The 13,878-nt window shown below is 40.0% G+C and overlaps 1 protein-coding gene across 2 annotated transcripts in view; it reads right to left on the bottom strand.

The window, feature by feature from the left end:
* Positions 1 to 13,878, bottom strand: part of ca8 (carbonic anhydrase VIII) — a 41,253-nt gene that overhangs the window by 17,908 nt on the left and 9,467 nt on the right. For both annotated transcript variants that reach the window (XM_063886675.1, XM_063886676.1), the window contains exons 5-8: positions 13,516 to 13,578; positions 13,367 to 13,415; positions 11,409 to 11,521; positions 1,817 to 2,010 (exon numbers count right to left, since the gene is read on the bottom strand). In XM_063886675.1, the coding sequence (XP_063742745.1) occupies positions 1,876 to 2,010; positions 11,409 to 11,521; positions 13,367 to 13,415; positions 13,516 to 13,578 (360 nt within the window). In that variant the 3' untranslated portion in view covers positions 1,817 to 1,875. The remainder of the gene's footprint in view (positions 1 to 1,816; positions 2,011 to 11,408; positions 11,522 to 13,366; positions 13,416 to 13,515; positions 13,579 to 13,878) is intronic.

Raw genomic sequence — 13,878 nt, 5'->3', positions numbered from 1 at the left:
GGTATATTTTTGAGCCTCCTAAAGTACAGATAACATCAATTCACACAAATAACCAAGCAAAGTCATACCGGGATAGCCTATACGACATGCTGAGATCATCAGGTGATGTCAGAAGGCTCAACATGGTGTGTAATTAGGTTACTTTAAATGCATCATATTCGTCCTTACCAAAATCTGTGGTCAACAACACCTTGCAAGAGCATAGAGCGCCATCCCTTATGATTGAAGTAATCGGTGTGATGTTCAGATGGAGCGATGATAGGAATGTGGCTACCGTCAATGGCCCCAGCACACTGAGGCAACCCCCAGAGGGTTTTGAAATCTCGGAGGACAGTCTGTAGCTCATCAGCTCGTGGAAGGTGTATGTATCGATCCCACAGCTCGTCTCACACGACTTGGCAAAAGTTGTTTACGATCAGGCACACCGATGCGTTGCTAATGCCAAATAGGTGAGCCAATGTGCGATAGCCCGCACCTGTTGCGAGCCTCCATAGAATGACACCGACGCGCATTTGCAGTGAAATGGCCCGTCGAAATGTGGTATCTTTGTAGGAAAAGAATGGGGATAAACTCTCGCACAGCATATCGAAAGTTTGCTGGCTCATTCTAAAATTGCTGACCCACTGCTCTTCATCAAAGCCCGCCACAACACTCTCCCACCAGTCCTGAGATCTGTGTCGCACCAAGACACTCCTCTGAATAGTTGAGGATGAAATAATTGCAGCGTATGCACAGGATGCAATAAAGGCCCTTTTCCTCCTTCTCTGCCGAAATATCCTGGCAATGTTTGGCGAACCTCTCATGTACCGCAACACTAGCATCACACCTATGTCAAGGTCCTCCATTTTGGCTCAGCAGTAGAGCTTGGTGCAACAATAAAGTTTAGTAAACACTACAAGTAGGCATGCGCAATGTTTCAGATGATAGGCAAGTGTAATCGCGTGCATCAGATATGAGTCACATTATTAAAGTATGTGTAACCACACAGTAAAAAAAAAAAAACAGATTTAGGCAACAAATCCGATCTGGGCATCAAGACTTGCAGTGTAAATGCAGCCTTAGATAACGTAGGCTATCCCTAGACCAGGGATTCCCAAAGTGTGGTGCGCACACCCCTGGGGGTGCACGAGCTGCCACCAGGGGGTGCGCGAGATGAAACATGTAATGGTGGTCTGGTGTAAAAATATTGTGGGAATAAGTGGGATTTGTCCATAGACTACAACAAAAAACAGGAACAATAAACATTTCCTTTGTAATCCCTTTTATTTTAAATTAAAAAACTGTAATTTATTAGTTTTTGATAGAAACGTAGAAGAAGACAGCCGCTGTTTCACTGTAGGCTAGGATATTTGCGCGCCAACTTGTTTCATTCATTCTTTCAAATATGAATCACTGGCTGAAATCAGGGAAACTGTCAAGTGGAACGTCTCATGACAAAGTTATTTACATGGCGATAAAACAAAGCTTTGTTGCGTTTTGGGTTTTTTTTTGCGGCGGTTGGGACGTAGAAGGGGGTTCGCCGCAAAAAATGTTTGGGAACCGCTGCCCTAGACATTTGTGTTTTGACAGCTACATTACTGGTGCTGCATCATGACATCACAACAACAACAACAACAGTCGGGGACTGCGTCGGGTCGATGATCGTGTAAAGCATCTGAAAGCTTCTTCCACCACTGTGGGTCACATATTTAAGGGGTTCAATGCTTTACTGCATGGTGGATAAACACTGTCCCCCTTCAATCCAACTATTGTCCTCACACCCAGGACAAGAGTTGAGAGTGGGCTATAGCTCGGGCTAACGTGCTACAGAGCTCACCTTCTGTTCTGGTCTCTGTCAGTCCCCGAGTGTTTCTGAGATGGGGATGAAGGTGTGGGTCACTGGAAGGCAGCGCGAACCGTCCGGTCACTGAGCGGCTGCGTGGGCCGGAAGTTGTCCCCTAACATCCCATCATTCCCTTCTTGTATCTCCGCCCCTTTAAAATGGGATCGCAGCCTCCGAAACTCCTCAATCTGCAGAGGAGGGGAGATTTCAAAATGTTGTCACAGCTGCACACTATAGCTCAGATCAATATGCTCAAAGGACATGACTGATATCACTGGACTGATGTGCTGATGAGCAATATTTTCAATCTGAGTTTATTTGACAAACGGATTCCCCAAAACCTCAAACATCCCATACATGAAGTACGGAAGCCCTGAGAGGCAAGTAAGGAAAAACAGAATCAGATAAACCTTTTTTCTAAGTCTGATGTATGTGATTCTCTCCTGTGTTTATAGAAAAGGTAAAACATATGTTAAAACAGCTGGAAAACAAGCTTATGTTTGTAAAAAGAAGTGTACCCTTAGATGGTTTAAAAAATATACTAAAGAGTAAGTGTTTCCTTCCAGGTGAGGTTACTTACATTGTGTGCTAGCAAATTACTGTGATGGACAAATAATATACAAGTATAGATCAGATTTAGACAAAAAAAATATGTCACTCATTGCTTCCATATAAAGTGTTTTAAACGTATACAGCGCTTAAAAAACGTTCTGGTCTCTACGCAGATATGGTTTCCTAGGCTCAGCTTTTTTGCCCTTTGGCTCTCCATACACTGTAAAAAAATATCTGATCAATAAGTTATGACAACTTATTTATTTCATCAACTCTAACATAAAATAATGTTTTATGAAATTTCAATTCAATAGTATGAGTTTTCGATCTTCCAATTTAAGTTCATAAGTTACTTCAATGAATCAGAAATTCCAGGTGCTTGAATGAACTTGACATTTTAAATTGAGTGGGGTACAACTCTAGCCTGGTCCTACCAGACTTTCGTACCATATTTCATTTGTACAGAGAGTCAATGATGAACAGGATAACTTTGATTTAGAGTCACCAGATGTTTCAGTGACTGAACCAGACTCTCAGCCTACACAGAAGTCAGTTGAGCGCCAAATTGCATCCCTTTTCCTTCGACTGCAAGCCGTCCTTCATGTGTCAAAGTCTGTGATTCAAGAATTTGTGGATGATTTCTTTGATATTGGAGAATGTGCTGGACAAATAACTAGGGAGTCGAGAGTGTTTTGAAGAAGTATAATTACACATCTGAGGAATGTTTGACATCGTTGACTGAAGCATTTCAAAGTTTATTGAACCTGTCGAGTATCTTTTGAACAGACGAGAAAAGTCTCATACTGTTATCTATATCCCTATTCTAAAGCTACTTTCAGATCTTCTTAAAAGAGAAGAGGTACTGCAAGCATTAGGGAAAAACAAACCTGTCCAACAGTCTGGCCACTACAAGTCTTTTTTGGATGGTGACTTCTATAAATCCAATGGAATTCTCTCAAGTCAAGACTAAGTGTAGCTATTATTTTGTATATTTACGACTTTGAAATCTGCAATCCTTTGGGCACAAAAAAAACAAAACCATAAAGTCTGTGGTGTGTATTGGGTTATTGGCCATTTACCCTCTAGATACAAGTCAGCATTGTCATCAATCTACCTTGCTTTACTGTGCAAGGTTGAGCATATAAGGATTTATGGTTATGATAGTGTTTTGAAGCCACTGATCGAAGATATTAAATGTCTGGAAACAGTTGGTGTGTTTGTAGAGAAACTAGGGTGTAATGTTAAAGGCACCATCTTGTTCGTTGCTGCTGACAACTTAGCTGCACATTCCTTAGGTGGATTCCAAGAGTCTTTCAATGTTGAAAAGTTGTGTAGGTTTTGTCTAGCTAGCCGTCGAGACATACAGACGTGTGATGTTAGAACTGGGAACTTTGCTTTAAGGTCACCAGAGTCATATGATGAAGCTGTAAATGTGTTGAAGCAGAGTGACCTTGCGTCTGTTGATGCTGTGAAATGAGACTGCCCTCTCAACGGCCTGACAGGTTTTCACACATGCACAGGCTTTCCACCTGATTTTTTACATGATGTGCTGGAAGGGATTGTACCTGTAGAACTAAGTCTGTGCCTTGCAGATTTGATTTCAAAGGAATATTTCACATTCGAAGAGCTTAATAGGGAAATACAGAGCTTCCCTTTTAAATTCTCTGTTAAGACAAACTGTCCTCAGAAAATTCCTTCAGCTTTTCAAAAGACTGGAACTGTAGGTGGTAACGGCCACGAAAATTGGAGTCTTGTGTGTTTCCTTCCCCTCAACATCGGCCACCGTGTTCGGGAAGGGGATCAAACATGGGAAATAGTCCTTGAACTGAAAGACTTGGTTCAGCTCTTGGCGACTCCATCTTACACTTTAGACTCACTTTGTTATTTGCAGTCCAAAATATCTGATCATAGACAGTTACTACTGACAGTTTTCCCGGTTTACAAATTGCGCCCCAAACATCACTTTATTGAGCATTATCCGTGCCTAATTCAAAGGTTTGGACCCTTAATAGAGTGTTGGACAATCAGGTTTGAGGAAAAACATTCTTTCTTTAAGAAGGTAGTGCATGATGCCAATAACTTTAAAAGCACTCTGCTTACACTGGCCTCAAGACACCAATTTATGCTGGCATATAATCTTGAAATGCCCAGCATTTTCAAGCCTGAGATTGAGACAGCAAAAGTGACTGATGTATAACTGGAAGTCTTAGATGGTGGTGTTAGACTAGCAATCTTGAATCGATTCAGTGATGTTGACACGGTTGGACTGACCCCTAATGTCTTCTTAAATGTAACGCAGTATTCAAAGGGAATGATACTCTGTTGGAAGTACAAGTGGACTACCGGACTTTGGAAGGATTTTGGAAATATGCATTGTGCTGGCTGGTCATGTTTGCTTCTTCGTTGAACCTTTTACGACTTACTATGTGGAGCATTTGAGGAGTTACCATCTCGTGAAGAAAAGTCCTGCTGAGTGTCTCTTGGTGAAACCAGAGAGTCTCAATGACTACATGCCACTTGTGTCATACTTCGTCCAGGGGCGCCTGTTAGCCACTCCCAGAACATTCTTGCTGAATTACAGCTGCTGTAAGTATTTTTGGGGTGGTGTGGTGTATAACTTGTATACTTTTCAGTATCATAAATTGTGTCCTGAGACAAGTCGTCGCTGTGATCTTTTCAGGAGTAACCAAGATGTTGGTGTCACAAGACAACACTTGTTACCCTGATCTAGAAGAATTAAGCCTCTTGCAATGTTTTCCAAATCTCTCTAGGAGCAACCCAGGTGTTGGGTGTCCTGCAATATAACATTTAACAGCCTGATCCAAAATAATTAACCCTCTTGCAGTGTTTACCAAATCTTTCCAGGAGTAATCCAGATGTTCGTTTACACTCGCCACACTGATTCTTTAGAATTAACCTTCTTGCCGTGTTTTCAAAATCTAGTAACCATTTGTTTTGAATGTATACAATGGATTAAACTTTTTTCTTCTCCAATTTCAGGTCGAAGTGATCCACAATGCTGTTGCGAGTTGTCCTCTCTGAAATGGATATCAGGTGCTTTTCCATCGAAAACACCCCGCCGAGTGTTGAGGAACTGTGCCAGGTGTTGCGTGCAAACCTTGGCCTGAGAGGTGGATTTATTTTACAATTTGAAGACCCTGTGTTCAAGGATCAGCTGACCAACCTGACCGACATCCGAGACCTTCCTGGGGAGCGAGCAACATTGAAAGTGTTGTTCACAGCTGATGCTGCTCTCTCGGATTCCACATTGGATACAGCCACTCTTACATCTCTCAGTAGTGGGGAATCTGACGCCCAGCAAAGGCCTGAGCCCTTCCCGATTCCAGAGTTTTCACATGATGTTGAACTCACGCTGCAAGAAGCAAATGGAAGATATGCAAAAGATGGATCTGTGATGGTGATTCCTAAAGGTATGAAAACTGATATCCTGGACACACTTGCAGACAGCATGTCAAAGATTAGTCCTTATCCTGAGAGGCATCACTACGAGAATGTTGCCAAAGCGCTCGTGGAGAAGCATCCCAGTCTCAAAGAGACAGGGTCTGAAAAGGGTTGGTACGACTGGTTCCACAGCTTGAAGTTTAAGCTCGGAAACTAGCTGCAGAAGTTAAGTGCAGCTGGATGCCCAGAGGTGAGAGTCAACAAAAGAAAAGGAGAAGATGCCAAGGGACCACGTGTGAAGAAGTCAAAGAAGGGCGAGGTCCACTACTGTCCAGATCCCCCTGAAGGACTGAGTGCTGAAGACATGGAAGAAAAGCGGAGGATGATTGAGGTACATCATACACACACATACACATCATACCTGTCTAATATTACTGCATACATACCTGCCTATATTATGCTGACTACCTACACTTTGCTTTTGTGTCTGTGAAGCCTACTATTTTGTGTTAGTATGTGTCCTTTGTGCTTGTGCAATCCAATCCAGGTGGAAATGCTGAAAAAAGACCTGGATCACCAGCAGATAGAGGAGCTGATGTCTGCCACGTTCTCCAAGTGGAGAAAGGAGATCGTAGGGGATCAACCTCTCATCAGGGATGTCATGAGCAGATGGCCGGCCATGTTCTGTGAGAGACAGGTATCACAATAGACAATACTCAGCCTGAGATTAATCACTTAATCCCATTATGTTTGACCGCAAATCAATGTGTGAGCTTCTCTCCAGGAAGTACTAGAGCTGGATTACATTTTTGCACTGAGAGCATGTCGGATACTGTACTGTAGTCCGTTCAGAAATGTTGTCTTAGTCTGAACGGTGTCGTGACTGTGCATACGGATAAGTGAGAGGATTGTGTCTAGTTTAACTGAGTGGACGAAAGCCTTTGACAACAGACAACCTTAGCTTACTAGATGGTGACGCTATGCTTTGTATATCTGTTCTCTAAGCGCTTAACCTTTTTGTCTTTTTGTTTGTCTCCTCAGGTTCGTGCAGAGTTCAAAAGAATTGTAAGCACAGACCTTCTCGATTCGTTCCTTGACTGATGACCTGGTACCAGGACTGCTAGAAATGTACAAAGCTGCGACCAAGTCGGGGAAGTGGACGAGCTAAGAATTGTAAAATTGGGCACCAGGTGTTACGTTTGCAATGAAATCTCATCACTGCTTAATTTTGTCTTGTAGGACACAAATGAAAGAAGAAGGACTGCTGCTCTGCTGGGTCTGCCACATTACCTATCCAAAGAGTCATCAGAAATCATCAGGATGTGTGACGTAAGCTCTTTTTTTGTCATGCATAACAGCCCACATACGCTCACACCCTCTCTGCCAGAGTCCACGGCGTCCGAAACGAGCTCCTGAGGTATAATCTGTAAACCATGCCCCACCCGCGAATGGGGTTGGAATGCATATTTCATTTGTTTCTGTTGACATGCATACCAAAGTTGAAGGCAAAAGCACTTAAGCACACAGGAGAGGAAAAGCCCTGATATGTGTTGGACTTGATTTACTTTTGTTGGACTGAATATTGTTCAAATAATGGGGTGGGTGTCAAAGTACACTTTATGTAATCAAGTTTCAGGTATTTGAAAACCACCAGCTGAAGTCTGAAGTTTGAGTTTGTTTGTTTGTTTGTTTGTTTTTGGGCTGAATCAGGTTCAGCACAGCTTTTGATTTGCATCCAAATGAGTAGAATGAACAAAGGCCTTTGTTGAACTAGAATTTTGATAGAGACAAATAATACATTTCAAAGTATAAGTCTGCTGGAATTGTGTGACATTACTGTTAATAGGTTTTTTAAATGTTTACATTAAAAACCTGTTCAATATTTCAATGTTTTGCTTTAACAGGAATGCATTTTCTATTGGGTGAATATGAATAGTGTAGTACAGTGTTTATCTACAAAAGTATTGATACAAGTTTGAGGTTTGATTGCTCCAATGCTGGAGTGTGTATGTTCATGCAGGCAAACACCCGGAGTGGGAAACTACTGCTGTCCTGTTCATAAATGTTTGTGTAGCTTTTATTGGCTTAACATTGGTTTTAATAAAAAATGTTTTCTGTACTCAAATTAGTGTTTTTATTGCTAATTGTTAAGTGTGACAGGACAATCCTTTGGATAATCTTAACTTGATAAGCTAATTCAAAGACATTATTAAATTGAAATTACAAGGTTGAACCCACTGAGGATAAGAGTATGGAATGCATATTGATGAATTAAACACTTTCTTTAAATAAAATTACAAAGTTGAAGCCACTAATGGGGATAAGTGAACAGAATGCACATAAATGAGTTCACTTACACACTATTTTGAATTTGCATAGCAAAGTTGAAACAACAATAACTGTACAATCATGTTGACTCACAGAAGGCAATTCAACGCTTAACTAGACTCAAAATAATGAGTTAAAACAATTCATTAATCCATTTTGTTTTTACTTGGAATTTTGAGGCAGCTGCTTAACTTATGGTTTTAAGTAGAACCAAGTAGATATTTTTTACAGTGTAGATACAAGAGATCATTGGAGTACGTCTTCAAATATTTGCTCTACTAACAGTCGGATTGTGAGACGCTCAGCTGATAAAGCTCTCAGTTACCTGGCTGCGGAACAATGGGAAGCCTGAGGACGTTGTAATGATGTTGCAATAATATATGATTACCAGAAGACAGCTGACATGTGTAAACTCAGTTTTTGTGTACTCTCAGCTATCGTTCCTGCTGATTTCAGTTATAGTAACACTTAAACACCTGCAGGCACACACATACTGTGCACACACACTCTGTAAGCGGCCAATAACAGGCGGATGTTGGAGGGGTTTAGTGTATGTAAACAGGACCTGCTGTTTGGAAGCTCTTCTGCTGTTGTTGGTATTCACCAGAGTTACCATGGCGATAACATGATACGGACACACACGTGCAGCACTACCGCTTTGAGTCAATTTTTTGTATTGCATTTCAGTTTTCAAATCTGATTTTATATTTGTATATTGTCTACTATGATGCAAATAACATCTTGATAATGAAAAATCAAATGCTGTTTTCATTTTATTATTGTTCGAAAATTATATTTGAATCTTTTTTTGCTTAACTAATATTGGCATAAAAAAGAAAGTCAATTAGTTAAAAGAATGTTGATTTACAGTTTCAAATTTGATTCAACATTTGAATATTGTCTACTTTTCAGCGTGGAATATTGCATTTTAAATTACATCTTTATTCACATAACATATACAGTACATAATGTATATTGGCAAATGTAATCAAATTTCACACACATGACTAATTATAATGTCATTGTGGAATTACATTTTAATTTACAAGTTGATATTGTATTTTGTGTCTCCTTTGGGCTTCCATACAGAGTTTATTTATGGGGAAGAAAATACTAATGATCTCATGTGTGCTTCTTTTGGTTCTGTTGGTTTGGCCTAATGTGGATGGAATCAAACAATGATTCTATCTAAATGATTATCCAGCAAAAAGAAAGGAAAGTCGCAGTTCAATTAAACTCCTCATACACATTTCAGCGTGGAGCGTAACTGCTAAAATATTGGTCCAGATTTAGAGGGCAAGAAGCCACTTTTGTAATGTTTGGAAAGCCCTCCAGCAGACAACAGTCCACCATGAGCCTCTTGGACAGCACATGAACATTGACACTGTCCCTGTACAAAAGTGAAGGTTCTGAAGGTATCCACATTAATATGGCCATAGCCTGAGGCGGGGGGTTAGCATTTCAAAGGGTCAGCATGCCAGAGGGCAGGGAGGCTGAACGAATGAAATAAATGTCAGAAGATTAACATCATCATCAGCCTTTAGAAGAACATGCTGGAGAGAGCCCCGAGTCAGGCAGGGGCTGAGTTACAGCCAAGGGCCACAGCCAGGTCCACAGCCAGGGGCCACAGCTCACTGACGGGCAGGGGGTGGAAAGGTTTCCTGTACTCGACTGAATGCCACAGATCCACAAGTTCATTGGATCTGTGTGGTATGAAAACCTGGAAAAGGTTTTGATTTGATCTATAACTGGGATGTGATGTAGAGAGCGTACACTTATTACGTTAGTTAAAAGCAATAATATTACGTTTAAATAGGTTCAACCTAATATTATTGCTTTCAACTAAGCTAAGACAGGTTTGTGAAATGTCAATGATTCAGTGTACCACAGGTGCTGAGTTTCTTCAGAATGACTGTGTGCGATATGAAATAGTCATTTGATGGCGGATCTCACTGTTGCTTTGATTCAAATAGCCTTCATGATAATTGGTCGAATCACTTAACTACTCTTTCAAATACTCATGCAGGTGCTACCTGGGTCTAAATCTAAATGGGTATTGTCTCAGGATAGATATTTCTGGCAATTTGAGGACACAAAATATGATATTTTGTACAGTCCTGTCTCTTCCTGCTGGTCATTACCCATCACACAGTAATAATAGTAATGCTTATAATCGGAAATTTCTTTGTGAGCTCTTAGAGACACTAGATAGCATAAGTAACGTCATAAACTTTAACAAGGCCCCATATACACCATTGCAGAGTGAGTGTCCTTAAAGTAGAGACACTACATACTGATATACACCTGAACATCAGCAGGAGAGGACTCTTTAAAGTAGAGACGCTACATACTGATATACACCTGAACATCAGCAGGAGAGGACTCTTTAAAGTAGAGACGCTACATACTGATATACACCTGAACATCAGCAGGAGAGGACTCTTTAAAGTAGAGTCACTACATACTGATATACACCTGAACATCAGCAGGAGACGACTCTTTAAAGAAGAGACGCTACATACTGATATACATCTGAACATCAGCAGGAGAGGACTCTTTAAAGTAGAGACGCTACATACTGATATACACCTGAACATCAGAAGGAGAGGACTCTTTAAAGTAGAGACGCTACATACTGATATACACCTGAACATCAGCAGGAGAGGACTCTTTAAAGTAGAGACTCTACATACTGATATACACCTGAACATCAGAAGGAGAGGACTCTTTAAAGTAGAGACGCTACATACTGATATACACCTGAACATCAGCAGGAGAGGACTCTTTAAAGAAGAGACGCTACATACTGATATACACCTGAACATCAGCAGGAGAGGACTCTTTAAAGAAGAGACGCTACATACTGATATACACCTGAACATCAGCAGGAGAGGACTCTTTAAAGTAGAGACGCTACATACTGATATACACCTGAACATCAGCAGGAGAGGACTCTTTAAAGAAGAGACGCTACATACTGATATACACCTGAACATCAGCAGGAGAGGACTCTTTAAAGTAGAGACTCTACATACTGATATACACCTGAACATCAGAAGGAGAGGACTCTTTAAAGTAGAGACACTTATCTTGTAAAAACATGGCACCCACATTACCCCGTTGCAACAGTTCTGTTGGAGGTGTGGGTGTCATGCTGCTAGCAGCTAATAGATGTTTATTTAGCCTCCAGCTGAGAGAAGCAGCGGGCTACAGCAGTCTGGGAAACATTCTGACTCCACACATATTTCGTCACGTTTCAGACCGTAGTCCACAGACTGACAAGACCTCACACACAAGGCTTTACCTGCAGCTGTGAGATGGTGAGTGGGTAGCGGTAGAGGATCCAGGTCACATTCTCACTACAGGGTGGGGTGGTCAGAGATCCTTCATACACCCAGTAGTCTCTCAGTAAAGGGTCTGAGGGCAGATTCAAAGCATGTCAGTGAAAGCTGGACACAGAAACAGAGCAGCACTTCCTTATACAACTTCCCGAAATGCAAACCTGTCTGGAAATAATTCTTCCAGAAATTCTGTAATAGGTATCCACAATTATTTGGAAAAAAAATGAAAAACTACAAATGTTACTAGGGAAAATGTAAGACAGGATAGTTTGTCCCTACGACTGAGATATCACCTCTTTTAATTTGTATTATTCATATCTTATTCATGTTTTATGTGAATTTCTGATCAAAATTATCCTGCGCAATAATCAATACTTCATCTTAACTTCTTCTATTTTTCTGTGTTTAAATAAATGTTCTAGTTCATGTTCAGTATATTGTTTCCTTGTAAAGAAAACATGTTATTCTTGAATAACAGTACATTTCAAATATATATTTATGTATATTTACCAAAGCAGCATTAACTCTCATTGTATTAAATAATCGCCTAATCCTACATCTCCACACTGACCAAATGGTTCAGAAAAAGGTGCTTCATTGTACAGCAATGCTCAAAGGTAAAGAGACGCACACTTTTTGTATTACATCATCCTAGGGGATTCTGATGGTGTATTTTATGAAATTAGGCCACATTATTAAATCATGTGTGAGCTCTCTGTTAAAAGTGAAACAAACTGGAGACGTATAACAGAGGTGTAACTTAGCAACCATCTGTCAATACTGACCGACTGAACTCAAATGCTATGGATAACCTTCACCAAGGTCAACCAAACAAGAGCCAAATGCAATATTTGCAGGGAGGATCTCACACACAGGGAGGAACCACAAGTCCCTGCTCCAATATTGATCTACTTTTGTTTGAGTCTGATGACTTTAGACTGAGATGAGACAGGATATTCACCTGATGCTGCTGATTAATACAGCATCATGTTTTCACCAAAGATTCAGAACGGGATTGAAAAGAGTGCTGAAGAGTTATTTTATTTGTATATCATTATTACTACTATTATTATTATTTCATTTCGGATTTGTCAACTGTTATGTAGTTCATTTATGTACCTAGATGTGATCTTTATTTTGCTATGTATGCTTTGTGAATAATTTCTTAAAATGCAAAACAAGGAACAGTAAATATGTTTAGAGATAACTTGGTAATTTGACTGTGTATGATCACAAATAGCTCCTTGCTTCCTTATTCCTTATTTCTATTAGTAGTGTTTTTATCTTCATCTTCATTATGTTGAAAGTTTATGAATTTGATTAAAACAATCTATTAAAAAAATAAATAAATAAAGAGTATTGATGGATGAACAGATTCATATCTGGGTTCAAATTCAACCAAATACTATAAAAGTCAGAAAACACCAATACTCTCTATGACTCATTATAAACCTACTTATTATACAGTATAATCTGCTCATACCAGCAATAAACAAATAATTGCTCAGTATTTTATAATGAAAAATGATATTGTAATATTTCTTTATTGCTGGGCATTTTTTTGCAACGATCATAGTCTGTCATAAGTCCAACAGTTTAACACATTATAATGTGGTTATAAGTGACTCCAGTGGCCTTGTTGGTTTTTTTTACATTTATGAATATTTACATAAGCTATAAGCAAAGTTTCACAGACACAAAGCTCATCATAAGGTGTTTATAATGTGTCATAGAAAGTGTCAGACCTGTTTCTCTAACATCAATTGATACCACTAGTAATAAAGTGCAGGCTGGAATAAAGAATGAGAGAGTCGACAGAATGATTAATGATGGGGATCCAGCAGGCTACGACTATAGCAATATTCAAATATGTTTTTCAGAATACTGATTATAATTTGAAATCAGGTGTGTTTCTGCTCACCGGGCAGCAGAGTGTTCGGGTTAAAGCAGGGGATGATCTTGCTCTTCCCCTGATGGTAACAACAGAAATGATTTTATTAACGCATCATGTAGTTTATGAAGGATTATTGATCTCACATCTGACAAGCATCTGCTGTGACTCTTCCTCACCTTGTACTGCAGGTCCTGCAGCACCTCAGTGATGGCCTTCAGACCCAGATGCTCCTTCCCAATCTGATGAAACAACATGTCAGCTCTCAGAGGCCTGTGACTTATCAAGGTATGTATCACAATAACAGAGGTAAACACTTCAAAGTTTAAGGAAAATCTAAGTTTATTTCTGCTGTGCCCATACAGGAAGTAAACAGAAAGTGGAGGGGGGGAGGAGGTGGTGTCTACTAACTGGGCGGGAGAGACTCAGTCACACGCATGAAACGCTGACTTTAATAAAATGTATTTTGTCAACAAAACACACATAAGGTTAGTTGAAAGCAATAATACTAAGTTTAAATACAAAATATTAGGTTCAACTTA

Source organism: Eleginops maclovinus, chromosome 6, assembly GCF_036324505.1.
Source record: "Eleginops maclovinus isolate JMC-PN-2008 ecotype Puerto Natales chromosome 6, JC_Emac_rtc_rv5, whole genome shotgun sequence".
Lineage (NCBI taxonomy): Eukaryota > Metazoa > Chordata > Actinopteri > Perciformes > Eleginopidae > Eleginops > Eleginops maclovinus.
The sequence above is the reverse complement of the archived record's forward strand: the minus strand, read 5'-3'. Positions and strand labels throughout refer to the sequence as shown.